The 23,547-nt window shown below is 38.5% G+C and overlaps 1 protein-coding gene across 1 annotated transcript in view; it reads right to left on the bottom strand.

The window, feature by feature from the left end:
• The window catches only part of LOC126282233 (bumetanide-sensitive sodium-(potassium)-chloride cotransporter), a 584,688-nt gene that overhangs the window by 29,897 nt on the left and 531,244 nt on the right, over nucleotides 1–23,547 (bottom strand). Inside the window, exons 14-15 of the mRNA XM_049981810.1 lie at nucleotides 10,826–11,015; nucleotides 1,390–1,499 (exon numbers count right to left, since the gene is read on the bottom strand). Of these exons, the coding sequence (XP_049837767.1) occupies nucleotides 1,390–1,499; nucleotides 10,826–11,015 (300 nt within the window). The remainder of the gene's footprint in view (nucleotides 1–1,389; nucleotides 1,500–10,825; nucleotides 11,016–23,547) is intronic.

The following is a 23,547-nucleotide window of genomic DNA, read 5'->3' as shown; positions in this document are numbered from 1 at the left end:
TGGCGGCACCTCGTACAATGCCCTCTCCGTGGCCTGATCCAGCTCAGCCATGGGAACGGGTGCACGCCGACTTTGCTGGCCCCTTCCTCGGTACTTATTGGCTACTGTTGATTGACGCCTTCTCGAAGTTTCCATTTGTTGTTAGATGTCCGTCGCCCACCACTGCGGCGACGACGCTGGCTTTGTCCAAAATCTTTGCGCTAGAAGGTCTTCCATCCACGATCGTCACGGACAATGGCCCTCAGTTCTCTTCGCAGGCCTTCCGTGATTTTTGTACTGGACAAGGGATTCATCATGTTACCGCACCTCCCTTCCATCCGCAATCGAATGGGGAGGTCGAGCGCCTTGTCCGCACTTTCAAATGCCAGATGAAAAAATTCCTTAGTGATTTTTCCACAGATGACGCCCTGCTGCAATTTCTGAGTTCTTATCGCTTCACGCCTCTGGGTGATCGCAGCCCTGCTGAACTCTTGCATGGCCGCCAACCGCGCACTCTACTGCACCTGCTTCACCCTGTCAGGCCTTGTACTGTGTCCCCTAGTGCGGGAAAATACTCGGTGGGCGCCGACGTGTGGGCATGAGGGTATGGATCTCGCCCTAAATGGATTCCAGGGGTGGTCAAGGCTCTTCGCGGCCGCCGGCTTTGTGAAATCCGTACGGGCGACGGCACGGTTGTTCGCCATTACGACCAGATGCGCCCACGAGTGGTGGCCACGCCTGTGCCACCGCCCCATCCTTCGCCTCCACCAGCTCGAGACGCCAGTCCTGTCGCTGCTGCCGATCTACCGTCCGTGTTGATGCAGCCGCCGTCGCTGCCGCTTCCAAGTACTCCGGAACCGCCCCCAGTCGCGACGCCACCTTCTCCGGGACCCATCTCGCTGGAGCACACTCCCAGGTCAATGACACCTATGGATGCTGCTCCGGAGTTTTCACCCATCATCTCATCCAGGAGGCACGTTCCTCGCACGAGCTTCCGTCCTGGACATTTTCGACCATACTCCCGTGTCTCTGCGCGGGATCTCCTCGGGGCCTCACAAGAGGCCATGGATGTCTCTGCGTTGTCCATGTCTCCAAGGAAGTGAGTGTTTATTTTTTTCAAGGGGGGAAAAGTGTTGTGATAGTGCCACGACATTTAACAGTGCCGCCACGACAGTACGCACAAACGGCGATAGAGGCGCTCCGCAAATCAGATGAGCGTGGGAGCGCCACCTAGCTACGAACGGCACCGGCCGCATGTCACGGCACAGCAGTCGAATACGAGAGACTGAGTTGTAATCATGTGATCAGCTATTGTTTCTAAGAGAGAGTGTGAAAATCCACGCAATTATTGTGATTAAAGGTTATAACAATTACTTTTACAACTGAATCATATTGGATAATTCTACTCACCTCCATCATCATACAGCCACCACACATCAATTGTGCCCTTCTTCTGGTTCCTCTGAAACTGTGTGAGATTGTTCAACACATCTTTTGGTAGTGAATTGCCATCAGCACCTCTGAAACACAATTTTTTTGGAGAAGGATGAGTAGAGGAGATAGATATATCAACATAACACCAACAATTTAATGTAGAGATGCAATTCCATACACAGTATTAAAAATTCACTTATTTCATCATAACAGTACTATCACTAAACAGCTACTGCACTGTTGACTGATAAGATACACATTCTGCAGTTGAATACTGACAAGGGAATGGTCCAAGCGATCATACTGAAACCTGCCCTGAAATACAATGAAGAAACACAATGTCAAAATTTTATCTCCTAAGACACACTGCAAATACTTTTTAAAAATGTTGAACATTGCCAAATTCATAGCTCGGCAGGTGGCTGGAGAAATGTAAGTCCTACTGGAGCTGCAGCAGACAGTGGATGTGCAACATGGAAGGCACATAATCTTTATTGTCAAAACAGTGGTAGACAGATAACACAACACAATGTAATGTTAATTTGTAAAGTGAATTTCAGTTTTCATTGATGATTTCTCTGACACAATTGTTCACAGTTGCTATTTGCTCAAATTTGTGAGTCATTTAATATTCATAATAATTAGCAGTTGCCTCTGTGTCACTGCTAAGAGTTAACAGTGGAGATAAACAGCTTTAATTTTCTTTGTTTTCTCATCACATATGCTTGCTAACAGCATTTGTCTTCATACAGGTTTCAGAGTTTCGCAGTACTGTGGAAACCAATTAATGTTTTCAACCTCACAAAAATGAAATATGAAGAACTTGGAATGCAATTTATTAGTTAATTTCTTGCACATTCATTCAAATTATCTGAACATTTCATTAGAAACTATGGAATTATTAGGGAAAAAACAGGAAATAACTCTGATGATTTCATGAATTACTGTTTGAATGATGATTGTTCTACTAATTGAATTCCAGAACAAAAAAAAAAAAAAAAAAACAGCACCTTCCTTGCCCGAAGAAAACATGTACAGTAATAGCTTTCAGTTACAAGGTCAAGGCTGTGATTTTTTTGTTTAGATGAAGGAGAGAAAAACTGCTTAAAATTAAGCAATGTGCAAAGCCACTTTCATTTCATAACATCTGACCACAAATTGTAAAAATGTGAGAAAGATTTACATCAAGTACAAAATATGTGCCAAAACGAAAGTTACAAAAGTGTGAAAGAAAAATTATTCAAAATATTTAGAACTGTTCGAGAGACAGTTTACAGTTACTGAGGGAGATCTGCAGGAATGGGCATTCTGAACTGCAAATGAGATGAGTATTACCAGTTCCAGGTATCTTGAAACTGGTTGAAAGAATTCAGGAAATTATATGGAAAAGGAAGTTGCAAAGTTACAAATTTTATTTCAAGTACATGTGTACAGATTTCATTAAATGGCAATACTATAGAGAAATTCAAAGCTGATAATTAGATGAAGCTTCTTGTTATCTCCTAAATGTTATGTGTAAAGCCAGTCAGTCAAGTTTCATGCAAGATCTGCATGAAGATTGCACTTTTTCATTTAAAGTGAATATAGGGCAATGTTGTTTGTGCAGTTGATTAATGCTATGATACATTTTTATACAACAGCACCAGTGATAACTATCAGTGGATTACTGTTTCCACAGCTTCAGGAACCTCAAGTCAAATTAGGACTTGAAATATTAAAAAAGACTGTTTACTAGCAAACTCCTGATATCAATGTAGAAAGCTCAGGTAAAAATGAGAGATAATAATTTTCAATATTACTTATGAAAGTCTTTTTATAAGTTGCAGAAAATAATGTGATCCAACACTGTCGTTACACACTGCATGTCTGCCTGCCCGCATGTCAAATGGATGTTCAGAATGTCACACCTCTTCTACACATAGAGTAACTGAGTTACAATAGCATCCATGTAACTTGTTTCATAATCATTACTACAAACAAGCACCACATTTCAACAAGAATGCGTCTGTAATACACTTCCATGAAACCCAGCTGATATGCATGGAGTAGAATAAAGATGGCAGAAAGTCTTTTCACCACACCTCCTACCCACTCAACTAAGAACGCTTTGGTTCTCTTTCCTCTGTTGTCAGCATTTTTCACAGCAATGGGCTAGTTGTCTTAGTATCACAGTACTGTTGACAGCACTGATGACACAGTCTTCATAAATCTAATTAAAATACACCAGTAAAACACTTCTTCTGTTGCCAGCATTCTGTGTACCAATGGACAAGTTGTTTTGTCAGCACAATACTGTTGACAGCATTGATGTTACATTCTTTACAAATATGATTAAAATACACCAGTAAAATACTTGTTAAGTCTTCAGTATACAAACATCTAAGAGCTGGAGGAAGCTAATCTGCAGGAATAACACATAATTCAAAAGTAAGTATGTGTTTCCACAGTCAAATTTTCACTCTGCAGTGGAGTAAGCACTGATATGAAACTGTCTGGAAGATTAAAGCTCTGTGCTGGATGGAGATTCAAACTTGGGATCTCTGCAAAGGTCCCAAATTCAAGTCTCAGTCCGGCACAGTTTCAATCTGCCAAGAAGTTTCATACAATTGCACACTCCACTGCAGTGTGAAAATTTATTTCTGGAAACATCCCTCAGGCTATAGCTAAGCCATGTCTCCACAATATCCTTTCTTCCAAGACTGCTAGTTCTACAAGGTTCACAGCGCAGAGCTCTGTGAGGTTTGAAAGGTAGGACGAGGTGCTGGTGGAAGTAGAGCTGTGAGGATGGTTTGTGAATCATGCTTGGGTAGCTCATTGATTAGAGCACTTGCCCAAGATGAAAGGCAAAGGTTCTGAGTTCGAGTCTCGGTCCGGCACACAGTTTTAATCTGCCAGGAAGTTTTAAGTTAAAATTAATCAAATCCCTGTATTTGCAATGCTAAGTTGAGCTTCGATGCCCTGCTTGTGATTAGTACCTGTGAAAGGAATGGGCTGATAAGCTCATCTGAACCAAAATAAATTAATGTTGGAGTGGTAGTATAATTTTTTTTTCACATTTTATTTTTCTTTTATACATGGAGTAGGACAGGCAGCAGATATGTATTCTCATTGCGTACATTTTTGCTTTAGTTCATATGTGCCATTATGAGATACTTCTTATTTTTTGATCATATCTGTTATAGCATTGACAGGAGATGGTGGTAGGGTACAGGAGACTTCGCTTCACTTGGAAAATTGGCAATCTATACAACTAAAATGGGGCACTCCATGACCACATCATTCTGAATAAATGGTATGAAATAATAAAAACTGACTGTTGTTACATCCACAAATGCAGAGGACCATCTTCCACATCCCAGTATTAATTAATCTCCATTTGTTTGTAACTGTAAGGTAAGAAGTTGATGGAATACATGCCAATATGTTTTAACTACATTTGGTGAACCTGAGTTACACCCACCTACACTTAGTGCTTTAAATGGCTCTCTGATTTTTTTTATGTAATGTAATTGGGATTAAAATTTACACACATAGATCTAATCTCACAAATTTTGGAAAAAGGAGTGAATTATGGTTAACTGTAAGCCTGAAAAAATGAAGCACCAAATAATTTACCAAAATTTCATAGGAAACCCACTGAACAGTTTATTGTTTGGAGTAGGAATTAGTAAATAACACATTTATATATAATATTTAATCACTGTCTACTGCTGAGCTTCTGACGGTGCATACAGCCAAATAAATTCAAGATGAGCCAAATCAGTGGAAAATGTAAATGTGAATCAGCTGTTTCATGTTTTGATTCTCCACTGCCTTGGTCCATGTTGAACAATTTTATAGTTAATAGAATGGTTCCTAATTTAATTTCCTAAATTCATTTCACCTGAGAGCTGGATTTACTGTTGAAATGATAACACACATAATGACACGTGATAAAATTTTGTCTCCTGAAATCACGTTTTCACACTTGCTTACTCCTAAAAATGATCAGGCTTACATATTAAGAAAGCTATCGGCAGAGAATGGTGTTCTGAATTCGAACACAGCACATGTCAGTACACTTTTTCACTGCTGCAAATCTCAACGATCTAACGGATGTCGTACTATCATGATAAAGTCATGTTGAATGTGTCAATTGAGAGATAAATAATGTAGTGGGTATGTTTGAATATTAATGTTTCTGTGAAGGGCTTCCATGAAATTTGTTTCTGCCATTTGCAGTTTATACCACAACTGATGAGGCAGGAGCATGCCGGACAGGTCACCACTAAAAGACAAACACAGCAACATTACCCCCCACCCTCGTTTGTCTGTACACCATGTGGCAGATATGTTATTGCTCCATTTCCTGCACTTCCTTGAGGCTGAACTGCTACTTAGCATTGACACGTTACAGGCCTACATACTTTTGTTAATATGTTATTTAAAGCATAAAGAAAGAATTCAACATAATTCTTTTTCTTTTACAGAATTTATATTTTGCTAAAAAGTATGCATGAGTTCATTGTTAAAGGGAGGAACAACTATTGAAGAAGAAAAGATTCACAAATTGACATTTCTTCAAAAGATATTATCAAAAAACAAGGGGCCCGTACAAACAGACCTAACTGGAAGTATGATGAAAGCTATTTAACATGTTCACTGCGGTCGGTCACCAGTGTGGGCCGCTTATTCTCTAGGCAGACACTTGTAAGCGGATGTGAGCTGAGAGCTGAAATCATACCCTGCGAAACCTTTTAAGTTCATGTTGTGCATGTACATAATCTTGACAGCGAATGTAACGTCTGTGCAAGATGTGGTGTTAGATATAGAAATACAAGTACGCTTTAGCTGCATACTATTCATGCGATAAATGCTGCACGCTGTCTGACGCTTGTAAGTGTCATATGCATTTATTGCAAACAGAGAAAGAATTAGAGTCTGAAAACACCAAAAGATCTATCAAACGGAGAAAAAGAAACAGGACTCATCTGCAATGTGGTGCTATGGAAACTCAATCCTATATAACAAATAAGTTTGCAAGGTTTACAGGTGATGTTTTTACAGCAAACCACAAATAATTCCACACACTCTACAGAAACCTCATGTTCTGAGCAATAACAATAACAACAGTCAAATAAAACAACTACAAACAGTTCACAAATCAAACACGAACAGATCTTTCTCTGAAGATATGACATCTCATTACATTACAGATGTGTAATTGTGCAACAGTTCAAAGGAGAATCCATGTTTGTTTGGACACATTATGCACACGTATGGTGTATCCCTATGCTTGCCTCGTTCTGCACACTTCCTCATAACTTGCTTCTTCCCTTCAGTTGCGTCCCGCTTTTGCACAATGCGTGTGTCTTTACAATATTTGTTACGCACACCTTTTGAAACATCCATTGGTGGAAGTACATCCTGTATCATTTGTATTCTATTTCTTTGGCCAACGAATAGTCTTTTGGTCAGATAAATAATATGACAACATCTGGTCCTGCCTATCGGTCCCAGGTATACAACTATTATATTTGATAATTGGCAGTGGTTTTGAGACTATTTGCTGGCGTGCATTTGACACACGTCCAATTGTATTAGGATATTCTGTGGAAATATAGGAGACCTCTCATCTATCCCTCCATTTGCCAATCATTACACTGTCCGAATTGCGTACAATAGTGTCTCCTTTCCCCAGTTTTGTGCATACCGCATCTTTAGGGGTATTTCTCCTATTTACCCTAAAAGTCCTGGTGCAATTTGTTTTTGCATTCAACAGGGTTTTAGCTAAAGCATAGCTGTTGTAAAAATTGTCCATGTAAACGTGATGACCAAAATGCAGCTTCTCTTCCAACAAATGTAATACTATTTTTTCAGCATGCCCTTTTCCCCCTCATATCACCACGCATCCCCATGTACAGAGCGCATTTTTTGCAAAATGCAGTGAGCATAAGATGAGCAAATATCTGTCTCTGCCCATACTCATCGCTATTCCTCTATTTTCAAACAGTGGGTCTTTCTTCCAGTAGTCTTGTAATTGGGCATACTTGACATTACCCATATGTAATGAAATATCCAGGAAGACTAGTATTTCTCCTATACTTACATGTTTCCAATTACTAATTCTAGAGCCCTCTTTTGTATTTTCGCTCATAAATATATTGTGTGCAATACTGTTTGTTTCATCTTCTACGAACTCCAGTATGTCATCTGTAACCAGTAGCCTAAAGAAATCCATTGGCGTATTGCCAGCAAGATTTATCTACAAACATTCTGCTTTTGTAAATGGATGACACTGCATCCCATGTGGTTCTACATGCCAAGTCGCACCTGATTTGCTTACTTCTGCGAGCGCGGGTTTTTATCGCTGGTGATTTCCTTATCATCGTCATCCATATTATCCGATTCCAAACAGTTGCGAAACGTATAGAACAGCTCTGTTTCCACACTGTCATTACTATGGTATGTTTCTGCAGTCTCCAAATTCCACCCACCCCCCTCTGGTTCGTCCCCTCTCAACTCAACATCACTATCTTCTAACATACTTAGTAACTCATGGTCAGTATACTGTTCAATCTTCCTAGTCTTTTTTGGGTTAGTAGGCCCCGGTGTTGGTTGATCCACCACCATTGCAAACAATGCCAAACACAGGTGACTAAAGATGAAAACACACACCTGCAGACAGGAAAATGTTACGTGATATTTCGTTGGTTGCTTGTACTAACATGAGTGCACAGCCGAACGAACTCAAATGAGTACTCAGCTAGTGGATGCGCCACTTACAAGCTTTACCTGCACTGGCTTGCTGATCACAGAAACACTTGTAAGCATCAGCGGCACTGACGTGTTGATCGCAGAAATGCTTATAAGCATCAGCCAAAGCAAACATGTTAAACTTTGGATTCATGTGTACTGCCACGTCAGAGGCTCCTGTGTTTTATGTCAAACTGAACTTACAAACAATTCTTTGACCCAGCCTAACTTTGTAACCACTTAGAAACAATGCATGCTGACAATAAAGGAAAAGACATTAACTTTTTTAAAAGCCAGTGTGACTCAATAGAAAAATCTAAACATCAAATAATTACTTTTGCAAAAACCAAACATGAAAATGTAATTTATGCATCTTACTGTGTTAGCTGCTGTATCGCGCTTAATTGTTAAGTTCATTCAACTGGAGAAAAACTTGTTAAGCCATGTGTAAAAGACACAGTGTAGTGCATTATTAAAGAGCAGACTGCCACAACAATAGAAGTGGTACAATTTTCTAATAATACTGTTTCATTACACATCAAAGCTCGTTTTGCTGCCATAAGGAAGGAGTTGATTTATCAATTAAGACTTTGCAGTGATTATGCACTAAAAATGGACCAATCCACTGATATCACAGGACTAGCTGGACTACTAGTATTTGTTTGATGTATATTTAATAAAAGTATTGAAAAAGACTTATTCATGACCACATGTTTACATGAGAAAGCAACAGGTGAAGATATATTTCACTGAATTAATGATTACACTATAAAACATGAGATAGTTGGAAGAAGTGTATCGACATTTGCAAAGATAGTACTACAGATCTGATAGGAAAAATCAAGGGAGCAGTACCATTTATGATGTGAGCAGCTACAAGAAGCAGCAGCAGTCTTTGTATTTGCTTAGGCAATCTCTAGTAACAAAACATAGTGCCTAGTGATTTGAAATACATCTGAAATGCTCAAAATAATAAACTGTGTAAAATCTCAACCACTGCAGTCCAGATTGTTCAAAATTTTGTGCAACGAAATAGGTAGTGAACACAATTCACTTTTATTACATACAAAAGTGAGTTGGCTATCCAGAGGAAAAGCACTAGAGAGGCTTTATTACTGAGTTACTGGACTCCCTTAATATGCAAAATAATTCAGTACAAAATTTTATTGAAATTTTAAGAAATGCTTTATTGTCGATAAAAGTTAAATATTTTGCAGACGTTTTTACAAAGTGCAGCAAAATTAATCATTGCAAGGAAAGAGTGTTACAATTTTTAATACAAGAGACAAAATTACATCTTTTGTGAGAAAATTAAAATTTTTGATTTATTCAGTTCCAGAAAACAATTTTAATTGTTTTCCTGCATTATGTGGATGTTTGACTGTTTTTTTTGTTTATATATATATATATATATATATATATATATATATATATATATATATATATATATATATATATATATATGAAGAAGTTTCTAAGCTGTTCACAAAGCACTTAATTAACTTGGGAAAAACTCTTCTGCAATACTTTCCAAAGATCTGTGAGGATAATTCCAAGGCTCAAAATCCACTTTCCATAACAGCTAAGGCTTTAAGTGTAAGAGACTATGAAAATCTAATTGACTTAACAAGTGACTCTAATATAATCAAAAGTACAAAGATTAGCCATTATGTAATTTCTGGGTAGATTTATCAGAAGAAGCTGAGTTGATTAGAACAATCTATTATTGTTTTAATTGTGTAGAGCAGGATTTTCTTATAATATGGCAATGAAGACAATGTTCAGAAACAGGCTTGACACCGTACCAGATATCAGAATTCAACTTTCTACTACTTCACCTGACAACAAAAAGATTTGTAATTTAAGGGCACAAAATCTCTGAAGCCATTGAAAACTTTATTCCACTTTTCTTTTATGTGTTAAGTGAAAAATAATTACTAAGTAAATTTGAAACAGATTATGATTTGTTTCATTTTTTTTAATTTTATTATAATTTCTGTATTATTAGTATGATTTAAAATTGAAGTAACTGATGAATATAACAAGTTTTTCTTACTTTTTAGAAAAAACATTTATTAATTTTACTAACTTTCAAAATGAAAAAGGTGTTCCATCAAAGCCACAGGATTCTCAGAGTGTTCACTCTGGACTGCTGATTTTCTTCAACCTAAAAGTTGCATTCTGTCTGCAGCGGCTGGATATAGCGGCCATGTGTGCTTGTGTATGTGATTTCTTTTCTGAAGAAGGCTTCGGATGAAAATTCGATATGTAACAGTCTTTTTGTTGTGGCTGTCTGCAGCTCAACATGTCATCTTTATACTCAGTTGTAGTTTATCTTTTTCATAATATTGTTGACATTCCAACCTGGACTTTTCACTGTTTGAAAGTCCACATTAGTATGGCAGGGCAGAAATTTGAAACCTGTTTCTTCCTATCAGTGTTGTATTGTGGTACATCATTTAATTATTTACCAGTTATGTGAAAGATAATGCAGTTTTCACCACATTTCTTCATTCTATCATCTATTTCAATGTAATACAAGTTTATTCATTTTGGGTTAACATTTGTTACTAAAATACTGAAGCTTATTACATTCAAACTGAAACTGCATGTATTAACAATCATACTGTGTGTCAGTAAAACTTCATTATCCAGATATGCATTAGGGAATTTTTACCTGTAAAGATCAGCTTTTGATTCTCTCTTCTTCTTTTCTCGCAGGCTTTCTGCTTTGTTCTTATTTTCATCATCATGATCTATTGTTACCACTGATGAATCTCCAACATTTGTGGCATCAGGGTTAGTGTTTATTTTTCCCTTCTTCAGATTGGGTGTTGGGGGTACAGACAAGTCACTTGCACTGCTTGCTGCAAAGCATCAAAAGCAATCACAATACTTTGAGCGGAAAAATAAACACAAGGAGACTTTTCTAGTTTCCATAAATAACACAGCAACAGGAGAAGTACAACTTGTACACACAATATATATATATGAAAACATATTAAGAAATGCAAAGTTATCAATGGCGAATTTCCAAGTAATACACCAGAAAGGCTCAGACAGTATTTCATAGAAGAATAATAACGCTTGATCTGTTTTTTTTTGGTGAAAATTTTCATTTAACATATTTTCAGTATAAAGAATGCAACGCATCAGTCTATAGGTATAAAACATATTCCATTACCTATAGTATTTTTACCCTCCAGCTGTGCACTTATTAACAAAAATGAAAACTCTTACTGCTTGTATAAAACAACTTTCTTTTTGCCCATAATAGTTTAAAGAATCATTCTCAGACTCTCAGATAGGACCCATTACCATTCTGCAGCTATTGTGAAATATACTATTTCCTTGCTACCATCAGAAATCCACAAGCTGATTATTAAATAAAAGGACTCAGTTAAAGAAAAACCTAGAAACAACCAGAATAGCATAAGTGATTTATCATTTTTTTTTTTTTATGTGCTGCAGTACTTCCTTCAAGACATGATGACCAAACATCCTTTGAGGAGCTATAATATAATTGGCTAATATGAAGCAGGGGTCCACATCAGGCAGTACAATCAGATAACATAATACTGAATCACAGGGTTCTTCATATATGTAAGCCCATTGGAGAAGCACCAGCAGGGCAGATAATAAATTGAATTATCAACAGTTATCAATTTTCTACAAAAGATGTTGTTGTTACAACTTGGATACATAGAAATTCTTTATTAAGCATTACGCATTTCAAAATTTCATCATCAGATAGAAGTTGTGGGATAAAGTGTTCAAAGAAATTAATGAGAAAAATAACAGAATTTTCAATTTCTACAATTAATATCATACTTCTAAATCAAACTTTAGTAAATGGCTCATGAAAGTGAGCAAACAGGCTGAATATAACACAGGTCTCCTCTCATATAGGCATACAAGATTCCATTTCTATGGGCAATGCTAGCACTACATACCAGTGTTTGTTTACTTCTCAGATACCTTATCCAAAGTCAGTTTGGCAATGGTCCTCTTTGAACAGACAGCGGCACTGTCAAATACACCTATATGAGATTGGATCTGTATTGGATCCAGTCTATGAGCTCACTTGAGTGAACCTTTCACTAAAGTTTTATTTAAATGTAAGTATGGGATTAATTGTAAAAATTGAAAATTCTGTATATGCACCACTCCTGTGCATATCTGTATTAGTATCTACACATTTATTTGTTGTCATTAATTTTTATCTGATGATGGAAGTTTCAACTGTGTGATCAAGATTGTTCCATATTTTCAAGCTTTGCCGAATCTGAATGGTCGCTTGCCTCTACCACAGATGTATTTTCCTATCATATAATGACTGTTGTTGTTACTGTTGTGGTCTTCAGTCTGAAGAATGTTTCAATGCAGCTCTCCACACTAGTCTATCCTATGCAAGATTCTTAACCTCTTCCTAACTACAGCAACCTACATCCATTTGAATAAGCTTACTGTATTTGAGTCTTCTATCTCTACCGTTTGTACCCCATCAACACTTCCCTCCATTATCAAACTGATGATTGCTTGATAACTCAGAATGCAACCATTCCTTTTCTCTCCAATTCAGATCAGTATCTCCTCACTGAACATTCAATCTACCCATCTGATCTTCAGTATTCTTCCCTAGCATCACATTTTAAAAGTTTCTATTCCCTTCTTGTCTGAATTTTGTGTTGTCTTTGTTTCATCATCATACAAGCCAACAGTCCAGACAAATACCTTCAGAAAAGTATAATTGTTTAACTTTTCAAACATGGATATAATCTCAAATGAATAACGAAGAGAAATAAAACTGAAATCTGTGACAAACTTCATTTTATAACTGCTAAGAATAATGGCCATTAGTGTTTGCTTTAACTGAGGCCCCCTTTTCCTTTTATGTGCCCCCCTCCTTCCCCCCCCCCCCCCCCCCCCAGTGCCACACACTTTTCTCTTAAAATAAAATAAAATAAAAAAGAGAAAGTTACTCTTCTACACTCTGAGCTCCATTATGACACTTCGGCCAATGAAGATCATAAACATATATCACATATTTTCATCATCAGAATCCCACAAAATGACCAATGGACACAATGGATAAAACAATGAGTGAATATGCCTGCAACAAAACAGAAATTCCAGGCATTCATTCATGAACAATATGCCAAAAATCCTTACAGGAAGTTTACAGCACCAGACAAAATTCTTTGTAAGTTCATAAAATCATAAGCCGTGTAAAGAATCATGAACATGAGCACATTGTCATGAAATGATTTAGTTCATGTATTGTGGTAAAAAGAGGGACAGACTATCTCGAATGAAATCTAATAAGTGTTTTTAATAGTATTATTATGAATGTTTGGAGAACTAACCTATGCTTATCCCTACATCTACGTACATATTCCTCAAGCCACTGTATGCTGCATGGCAGAGGTTGCCTTGTGCTACTACCAATCATTTAATGCTCTGTTCCACTCACAAATAGAGCAAGGAAAAACTTCTGTCTATTTGCCTCTGTACAAGCCCAAATTTGTCTTCTCTTTGTGGTCCTTACACAAAATGTACATTGGGGGCAGTAGAATTATTCTGCAGTCAGTTTCAAATGCCAGCTGTTTAAATTTTCTCAACAGTGTTTCATGTTTCATGAAAAGAACATGATCTTACTTCCAGTTCACAGAGCATGTCCGTAACAATAAAATGTTAATCAAACTTACTGGTAACAAATCTAGCAGCCCACCACACACTTGCTTTGATTTCTTCCTTTAATCTAACCTCTTGGGAATCCCAACCACTCAAGCACTACTTAAGAATGCATCACACATGTGTTCTATAAACTACACTTACCCAAAATTCTCCCAATAAAGTTTCCAATCAGATAACATAATACTGAGTCACAGGGTTCTTGATATATGTAAGCCCATTGGAGAAGCACCAGCAGGACAGATAATAAATTGAATTATCAACAGTTATTAATTTTCTACCAAAGCTGTTGTTGTTACAACTTGGATATATGATCTTATGTGCTCATTCCATTTCAGATCGCTTTGCAGTATTATGCCTAAATATTTAATTGGCATAACTGTTAAGCAGCATTACCAATGCTGTATTTGAACATCATGGGATTGTTTTTCCTATTGATCTGCATTAGCTTATGTTTTTCTACATTTAGAGCAAGCTGCCACTCATTACACCAAGTACAAATTTTGTGTAAGTCTTCTTATATCACTCAATAACAACACTATTCCACACATCACAGCCTCATCAGCAAACAGCCACAAATTGCTGTTCACCATGTCCATCATATCATTTCTGTATGTAGAGAATTAGAGCAGTCCTGTCACACTTCCCTGAGTACTTCTGATGATACTCTTGTCTTGACAACATACTGGGTTCAATTACATAAGAAGTTTCAAATTGATCACATATCTGGCAACCTGTTCCACGAGCTCAGACATTCTTTAGAAGTCTGTGCGAAAGACTTTCCAAAAACCTAGGAATATGGAATCTGCCTGTTGTCCTCCATCCGTGGTTTGCAGAATATGTGAGAAAAGGGCAAGTTTAGTTTCCATGATCAATGCTTTCTAAATCCGTGCTGATTTGTGAAACGAAACTTATCTGTCACAAGGAAATTTGTCATATTCAAACTCAAAATATGTTCATGAATTCTACATCAAACAAATGTTAAGGATAGGTCTGTAATTATGTGGGTCCACTTTTTATTTACTCTTCTGATGGACAGGAGTCTCCTGTACTTTTTTCCAGTCACTTGGGACTTTGCACTGCATGAGAGATTCACAATAAATGTAAGTGAAGTAAGGGGACAATGTCATAAAGTTCTCTTTGTAAAACTGAATTTATATTCCATCTGGACCAGGCAATTTAAACTTCAACTCCTTCACTTCTCTATGCCAAGGATGCCTGTTGCTAACTACTTCAGATTGGTCAAGAAGTTAACAGGTACAAGCCTTGACCCGCTTAGTGATTTTACATGGGACCAGAATTTCCTCAGGTTCTTGACAAGATCTTTTGATAAGGTATCTTTTTTTCAGATGCACAAATTTCTCATAACTTTTGTCCACTGACATTTGCACATTCTTTTCTAAACCAAGAGTGCAACAATCCCTGCTTCATCAGTATGTTCCATATGGTGTTACTAAACCATGGTTAGTCTTTGCCATCCCTGATCCACTTACTTCGCACATACTTCTCCAGAGACTTATTTACGATTGGTTTAAACTTTGCCCATAATTTCTCTAAATCCAACTACATGCAACTTCCATTCTGATGGACTAAATTGAGAGGATTAGTAATTTAATAGTGTGAAATATTCAATGAATAGGTACATTAAGCTGAAATTAAGTTCTCTGTTAGGGCACAAAAGTAATATCAGGTAATTCTTAAGTTTCATACAAAAAAAAAAGTTAGTACGCAAATGCTGCTTTTAACTGAGAACAAGTTATGGTATGCAAAGAGTGAAAACTGATATGGATTAATATTACAGGAGTGAGGACTAACATCTGAATACAGCATATTATCAATTTTTTAGACAAGTTTCAGCCTATTTGTTTTCTCAGGTGTTTAGTTTACAGTCCTTTGAAATTTCTTGACAGATGACATCATTTCTGTTGAGACTGTACACTAGTTTATTTGGTCAACTGCACCTACCTATATTTGGTCAACTGCACCTACCTACTGTTTGTTCATCAGCATGAATCAGAACATGTACTGCACTTTGTTTTGCAGGATGCTGTACTATTAGATACATATATTCATGAACTTGTCTGTTAAAAATGACTGCATATTCAAAAATGACCAACAGTAGTTTAAATAAAAAGGATGCAGAGTCTCAGCAGAAATAAAGTCTTCTTTCAAGAAATTTTACTTTGTCTGACACCCATTCCAAATTACTATTACCTTTCACAATCTAAAATATATTTAAAACAATAACAATTAACACTGTCATATGTTTGTGCTTCGTGAGACTAACAAGCAAGCGGTAAAAAATAATGTAGTTGCCATATATTATGCATGTGTTCCCATAGTGTCGTAGGTGTCTCTTGTGTACTTTCAGAACATGCATGATTGATGAACATATTTTAAATTTAGTGCAATGGCTATGTTGTGTCAAATATATTTGAAAATGAAGTCAGTCAAAATACTTAAGCAATTTTTTGCATCTGTTCTATGTTTTTCCAAGTTAGAACACCACTTCATGTACAAACTATCACCAAGTGTACATTCTGTACTCATCTCAAAAGTTACCACCAAATAGTGAAGATAAAATTGCTTTCTATCATTGTAGTATCAACTATACCTCCTGTCATCTTCTGAATGTGAAAATTATGATTTTTGGAGGTTCTGTAAGAGTTTTTTTAAAAACTGTCTGGTGGCTTTGCCTTAGGACAATAGTACCGCTAGTAAAATACTGATAAGGCCAATATCACCAAATCACTGCTTGCTGCAATTTCTTCTGAGATCAGACCAAAGCAACACATCATCCCAGAGAAGTCATTATCCAATGCTCAGGATTCATTGCTCTCCTGTCCACATTTTCAATGAGTCTACTTCTCTGTTCCCTCTTCAATCACATAAGTAGCACTTTTCCTCGACAACTGTGTGAATGTCTGTTAAGTGCATTCACCTTCCTGCTGCCATAGCCCACAGTACACCACCCTGTTTTGCTTTCTCGCTTTCTGAATTTGCTTAGCCTCAACATCCAAGACTCCCCAATTATCAGAGAACCAACAGACTTTGCTATTTTAGTTAGCAAGTGGCTCTATTCCAAATAATGCCATCATCAACAGGAGTTCTTACTTGGATAACCTGCAAGAAATGTACACAAACCAAAACCTCTCAGTTTACACTTTACAATGGCATGTTAAGGCTATCTAACCACATTCTGCTTGAATACATATTTGTCACTGAGAGGCAACATTCAAGTGCCACTACAAATCAGTGTTATTATGTGTCCACTCTGGAAGAAGAATATATGCATCTCATGACAAAAGAGTCATGTCAATAATAAACACAGAAAAAGAAACAATTTCCAGATTTTGGTTGGTTGGTAACTTGACTCAACGCATCTGGGGTTACCACAGGATTGACAAATTTTCAATTCTATACAATGAAAATGAAGCTGAAAGAATGTTGTGTACCTCAAACAAAGTAAAAAAAAAAGTGTAAATCTGTGTAGCTGCAAAAGAATGAAATAGCACATATTTTCAGCATCGGAAGTTCTTTGAAGCTATGTGCAGATAATACTGTTGGCTACAGGGAGGTTGCAATGCCGGAGGACTGTAGTGAAATGCGGGACAACCTGGAAAGGACTGCCAGTAGGTGCAGTGGCTGGCAGTTGCCAAGTTCCTCACAAAATCAAATCTCCAATTTCATATGCCACCTTCCAGTGAGCAATGATTTCTTTCTCAGTGAAGAGATCATTTAGTGAAAGATGTTCATTTCTGTTAACAGAAGCTCTGAGTCAAGAGCAGCTTTCCATTGCAGAGACATAATTAACAACCAATAACAATGTGATATGGCCACATGCATTCTGAATTTATCTGGATATTCCACATGCTCAGTTATGCAGTATTGTTTCTCCAATAAAGATAAGCAGCTAGCATATCGGTGATTTAAAAGTCACACATCAGGAATGACAGCATGATACTGGAGAAGTTTGCTGAGATTCTTCTTGGCCTTTCAGGAAATTCTGCATATATGAACATTTAGGTTTTATTTTCATGTCACCTGTGACCAAAAGAGAAATTTGAAATTTATAATACTTTTGTTCAAATGAAGCATGTGATTAAAAGGAGTGTTTCATGAAATTCATAAACAAAATTCTCTTATATAAACCCACTACGAAATTTGTATTTTATATCAGTTGACTCCTACTTTTCCACTTTGCATTTCAAAGAAGATGTATCACTGCTAACATTTGACAAGTCACATCCACAATTCCTATTCCAGTGGTGTCCATCATTGATTGAAATAATAATCTATGAACATACTATGTACTTGAAAATTTTGCAGTCTCCTTATGGAAATAAGGCATGTAGATTCTCAGAAAAAAACCTGTGTGTACTGGAGTAAAATTCAAATTACATAGCAAACAATTACAATTTTTGCTACTTCAAAAATTTCACATCCAGTAGCAAGACTGAGCCAGGATGTTTATTTTATTTTATTTATTTATTTATTTTCATCAAATAACCACCGTCACACTGGATGTATAATATATAATCAGTACACAGATTATATTACATTACTTTTCTCCTAAAAACAGTAACAATTTTTGGACTTTTTCTCGATTTTTACAATACACATATTGTAAATTCTGTTCATCCCATCTACCCCAGTGTTACTGGAAACAACAGGAGATACGAGACATAAAATGATTAATGTTACTAAAAGAAGTATTTACCAATATATATCACAGTTTTTAATTTTCAATTTAGTTGATTTTATATAAGGATGACACGATATTACATTAAGCATGTGCAAGAAAAAATACCTAATTATAATGCCAATTTGAAACTAAGCTGCTTTACTTCATATAATCAATAAAAATTTCTAAAGCTGAGCTCTGTTCAGTACTGTAGCCTATTTTCTACATACATACATAAAAATAAAGAAGCAAGCATGTATGTATGGTCCGCATGTCCTCCAAAACCTCTGGATCGATTTAATCCTAATTTGGCACACAAACAGCATACTTCATGTGTATCAGCACTGTGGGGATTACAGCCTCCTAGCTCCTATAGGAGCAGAGATATGGAAAAGAAACAGTTTTTTCAAATTGTAGGCTGACTTGCATGACGGGCACGTGGTGGTAGTATCAGCCTGCATTATCAACCTGCTTTCCTAAACAGCCTACACCTCAAGGGCAAGAAGAACTTACCCAACCCCAATGTGGAAGCTGCCCTGCACAGCTAGCATATTGTGCAGGAGTAGCCTTTTGCCGTAGTCTGTCAGATCAACAGGCGTGTTGCCAATCAAAAATGTATGGAAAATGGTGGAACGATGGGTGCAGCACAGTGGCACAATGCCAACCATCACAGATGAACTTTGGAAACAGGTGAATGCAGCATGGATGCCTTATATGTGTCAATGCCAGCACGTACGGAAGAAGTTGTCAGGGTCCATGGCAAACACATGGGTGGACACTCGCTCAACTACTCAGAATTTCTGCACAAAATACTAATGTACATGTCCTGTGAATATGAATGTCCTATCTCAAGTCATTCAATGTATTATTTTTTTCTGAACATGAATGTATAAAGCAAACTGTATGTTTGTGTGTATGTCCAGGATGTCCTCACAAACCCTTTAACTGATTTCATACAAATTTGGCACACAAACCTCAAGCTTCACTAGTATCAGCATTGCACAATAACCTCACAGCTTCAATAGGGTCAGAGATAGTGGAAAATGTACTTTTTTTTCAGCCCATGCCTTATAGGTTGCCCTGTGTGACAGGCATGTTGTGGGAGTAATATTGGCTTGCTTGTCAACCTGTTTTGCAGGGGCAACAAAGAAGGCAGATATGGATAGAAGACGGGATGGATAGGGAAAGAAGGGTAGGAGTGAATGGATAGGGAGCGCAGGGAAGGATACAGATAGAGAGCGAGAGAGAGCGAGAGGAGGGGTGCCAGGAAGAGGTGGATGGAGAGAGGGAGCAAGGGGAGGTGGACAGAGAGAGAAGGGGAAGAAGAGATAAATAAGGAGATGGGGTAGGAGGTGATGGACACATGGGGAGGGGGGAGGAGACACACTGGGAGAGAGCAAAAGGAAGAGATGAACAGAGATGGGTGCTGGAGAAGATGGATCGAGAGAGAGGGGGGGAGGAGGAGATGGACATAGAGAGGGGATGGAAAGGAAGAGACGAGAGGAGGAAATGGACAGAGAGAAGGGGAGTAGTATGTGATATAGAGAGAGGGGAAAGGAGGAGATGTACAGAGTGAGGAGGAAAGAGGAGATGGCCAGATAGATGTGGGAGCATGAGGTGGACAGAGAAGGGGCAGGATGAGATGGACACAGAGAAGAGTAAGAATGAGATGTGTACACATACGAACAGCTTGCTACATTGAATCAGCACTGTAGGGGTTAGTGACTAGTGCCTAGTGTGTTCTATACCTAACATGTAGGCTGCCCAGCATGACAGGTGGATTGTGTGGGCAGTACCAGAATGCCTTTCAGGGGCTACATGTGTGCAGGTGAACAGCTAAACAGGGAGGTGGGAAGTGAAAGAGGGGGGAGTATGAAGAGGACAGATGTGGGGAGGGTGGTGATGGACAGAGAGCAGGAGAGGAGCGATGTACAGTGAGAGAAAGGGAGGATAAGATGGACAGAGAAACCAGGTTAGAGGGTTATATAAAAGGAGAGGGGTGGAAGAGGTGGACAGAGTGATGGGGGCGGAGGAGATGAAGAGACAGAGAGAGCAGGGAGGAAAAGATGGACAGTTGTAGGTGGGAGGATGAGAAATGGGAGGAGGAAGAGGTGGACACAAAGGTGGGACAAGGAGATATGTGTCAAATGCATACGCAGGAGAAGCTGTGGGGATAAAGCTAGAGAGACAGAGAGAGAGAGAGAGAGAGAGAGAGAGAGAGAGAGTGTGTGTGTGTGTGTGTGTGTGTGTGTGTGTGTGTGTGTGTGTGTGTGAAACTATTTGTACGTATGTGCATCTAGTATCTCCGCCCAAATCTCTAAATCAATTTCATCCAAATTTGGTTCACAAACTTAATGACTACAGGGATGTGAGGCTTACAACCTCATAACTCTTAACGTTAGTGCACCCCTGGCAAAAATGTTGTTTTTTCAGCCCCTGCCATAAAGGCTGCCCTGCAAAAAGCATATTGTCTGGGAACTGTATTGGGCTGCTGTATCAACCAACATATGCGGAAGGGGAAAAAATAAAAATATAAAAAAAATAAAAACAATTCAAGCCCCTGATGTGTAGGTGCTCCTCCATGATAGGTGTGTTGCATTTGAGTAATATCAGCCTGCTCACTAACCTGTTATGCAGGGGCTACATACTCCAATGGACACAACCAGGGGAATGTTCAAAGATAGAGGGACTGGGTAGAGGGAGGGGAGTGGGTAGACAGTGAGGAAGGGAATAGTAGGGGATGTCCTGAGAAAGGGAGCATGAGGGGATGGACAGACATATGGAGCAGGAGAGGAGACAAAGAACGTGGGAGGAGGAGATTGGTATAGAGAGGGGGAAGAGGAGATGGTTACAGAGAGCAACAGGAGGAGATGAATAGGTAGAGGGGGCAGGTGGAGATGAAAATGGTGAAGTGGGGAGAAGATTCAGGGGGAGGGGGCCACAAGGATATGGACATAAAGTGGGTGGAGGAGATGGTCTGAGAGAGATGGAATAGAAGATGGTCAAAAAGAGGTGGAGGAGGATATGGATAGAGAGAGGGGGTGAAAGAGGAATAGGTGAACAGAGAGAGGGCTGAAGGAGAGGAGATGTGTGCAATATATTTGTCGAATGCATATGTGTGTGATACCATGTGGAAAAGGCTAGTACCACAATAAAACACAGAGAAGAACTAGCATTATGTACATTATCTTTAAAATAACCTGAGAATCTTCTGCCTGTGGTACTTATTTTCAATTTATACAGTTAATCTGCCCCCCCCCCCCCCCCCAAATGAACCATGGACCTTGCCATTGGTGGGGAGGCTTGCATGCCTCAGTGATACAGATAGCCGTACCGTAGGTGCAACCACAACAGCAGGGTATCTGTTGAGAGGCCATACAAACGTGTGGTTCCTGAAGAGGGGCAGCAGCCTTTTCAGTAGTTGCAAGGGCAGCAGTCTGGATGATTGACTGATCTGGCCTTGTAACAATAACCAAAACGGCCTTGCTGTGCTGGTACTGCGAACAGCTGAAAGCAAGGGGAAACTACAGCTGTAATTCTTCCCGAGGGCATGCAGCTTCACTGTATGATTAAATGATGATGGCGACCTCTTGGGTAAAATATTACGGAGGTAAAATAGTCCCCCATTCGGATCTCTGGGCGGGTCTACTCAAGAGGATGTCGTTATCAGGAGAAAGAAAACTGAAACCCACACCTAATACAGTAGTACAAGTTTATATACCAACTAGCTCTGCAGATGACGAAGAAATTGAAGAAATGTATGATGAAATTAAAGAAATTATTCAGATAGTGAAGGGAGACAATAATTTAATAGTCGTTGGTGACTGGAATTCAAGTGTAGGTTAAGGGAGAGAAGGAAACGTAGTAGGTGGATATGGATTGGGGCTAAGAAATGAAAGGGGAAGCCGCCTGGTAGAATTCTGCACAGAACACAACATAATTATAGCTAACACTTGGTTTAAGAATCATGAAAGAAGGTTGTATACATGGAAGAACCCTGGAGATACTAAAAGGTATCAGATAGATTATATAATGGTAAGACAGAGATTTAGGAACCAGGTTTTAAATTGTAAGACATTTCCAGGGGCAGATGTGGACTCTGACCACAATCTATTGGTTATGACCTGTAGATTAAAACTGAAGAAACTGCAAAAAGGTGGGAATTTAAGCAGATGGGACCTGGATAAACTGAAAGAACCAGAAGTTGTACAGAGTTTCAGGGAGAGCATAAGGGAACAATTGACAGGAATGGGGGAAAGAAATACAGTAGAAAAAGAATGGGTAGCACTGAGGGATCAAATAGGTAAAAAGACGAGGGCTAGTAGAAATCCTTGGGTAACAGAAGAAATATTGAATTTAATTGATGAAAGGAGAAAATATAAAAATGCAGTAAATGAAGGAGGCAAAAAGGAATACAAATGTCTCAAAAATGAGATCGACAGGAAGTGCAAAATGGCTAAGCAGGGATGGCTAGAGGACAAATGTAAGGATGTAGAGGTTTATCTCACTAGAGGTAAGACAGATAGGGCCTACAGGAAAATTAAAGAGACCTTTGGAGATAGGAGAACCACTTGTATGAACATAAAGAGCTTAGATGGAAACCCAGTTCTAAGCAAAGAAGGGAAAGCAGAAAGGTGGAAGGAGTATTTAGAGGGTCTATACAAGGGCGATGTACTTCAGGACAATGTTATGGAAATGGAAGAGGATGTAGATGAAGATGAAATGGGAGATACGATACTGTGTGAAGAGTTTGACAGAGCACTGAAAGACCCGAGTCGAAACAAGGCCCCCGGAGTAAACAACATTCCATTGGAACTACTGACGGCCTTGGGAGAGCCAGTCCTGACAAAACTCTACCATCTGGTGAGCAAGATGTATGAGACAGGCAAAATACCCTCAGACTTCAAGAAGAATATAATAATTCCAATCCCAAAGAAAGCAGGTGTTGACAGATGTGAAAATTACCGAACAATCAGTTTAATAAGCCACAGCTGCAAAATACTAACACGAATTCTTTACAG

The sequence above is a fragment of the Schistocerca gregaria genome, chromosome 7, assembly GCF_023897955.1.
Source record: "Schistocerca gregaria isolate iqSchGreg1 chromosome 7, iqSchGreg1.2, whole genome shotgun sequence".
In the NCBI taxonomy this organism is placed as follows: Eukaryota; Metazoa; Arthropoda; class Insecta; order Orthoptera; family Acrididae; genus Schistocerca; species Schistocerca gregaria.
This window is presented reverse-complemented; position numbering and strand designations above follow the sequence as displayed.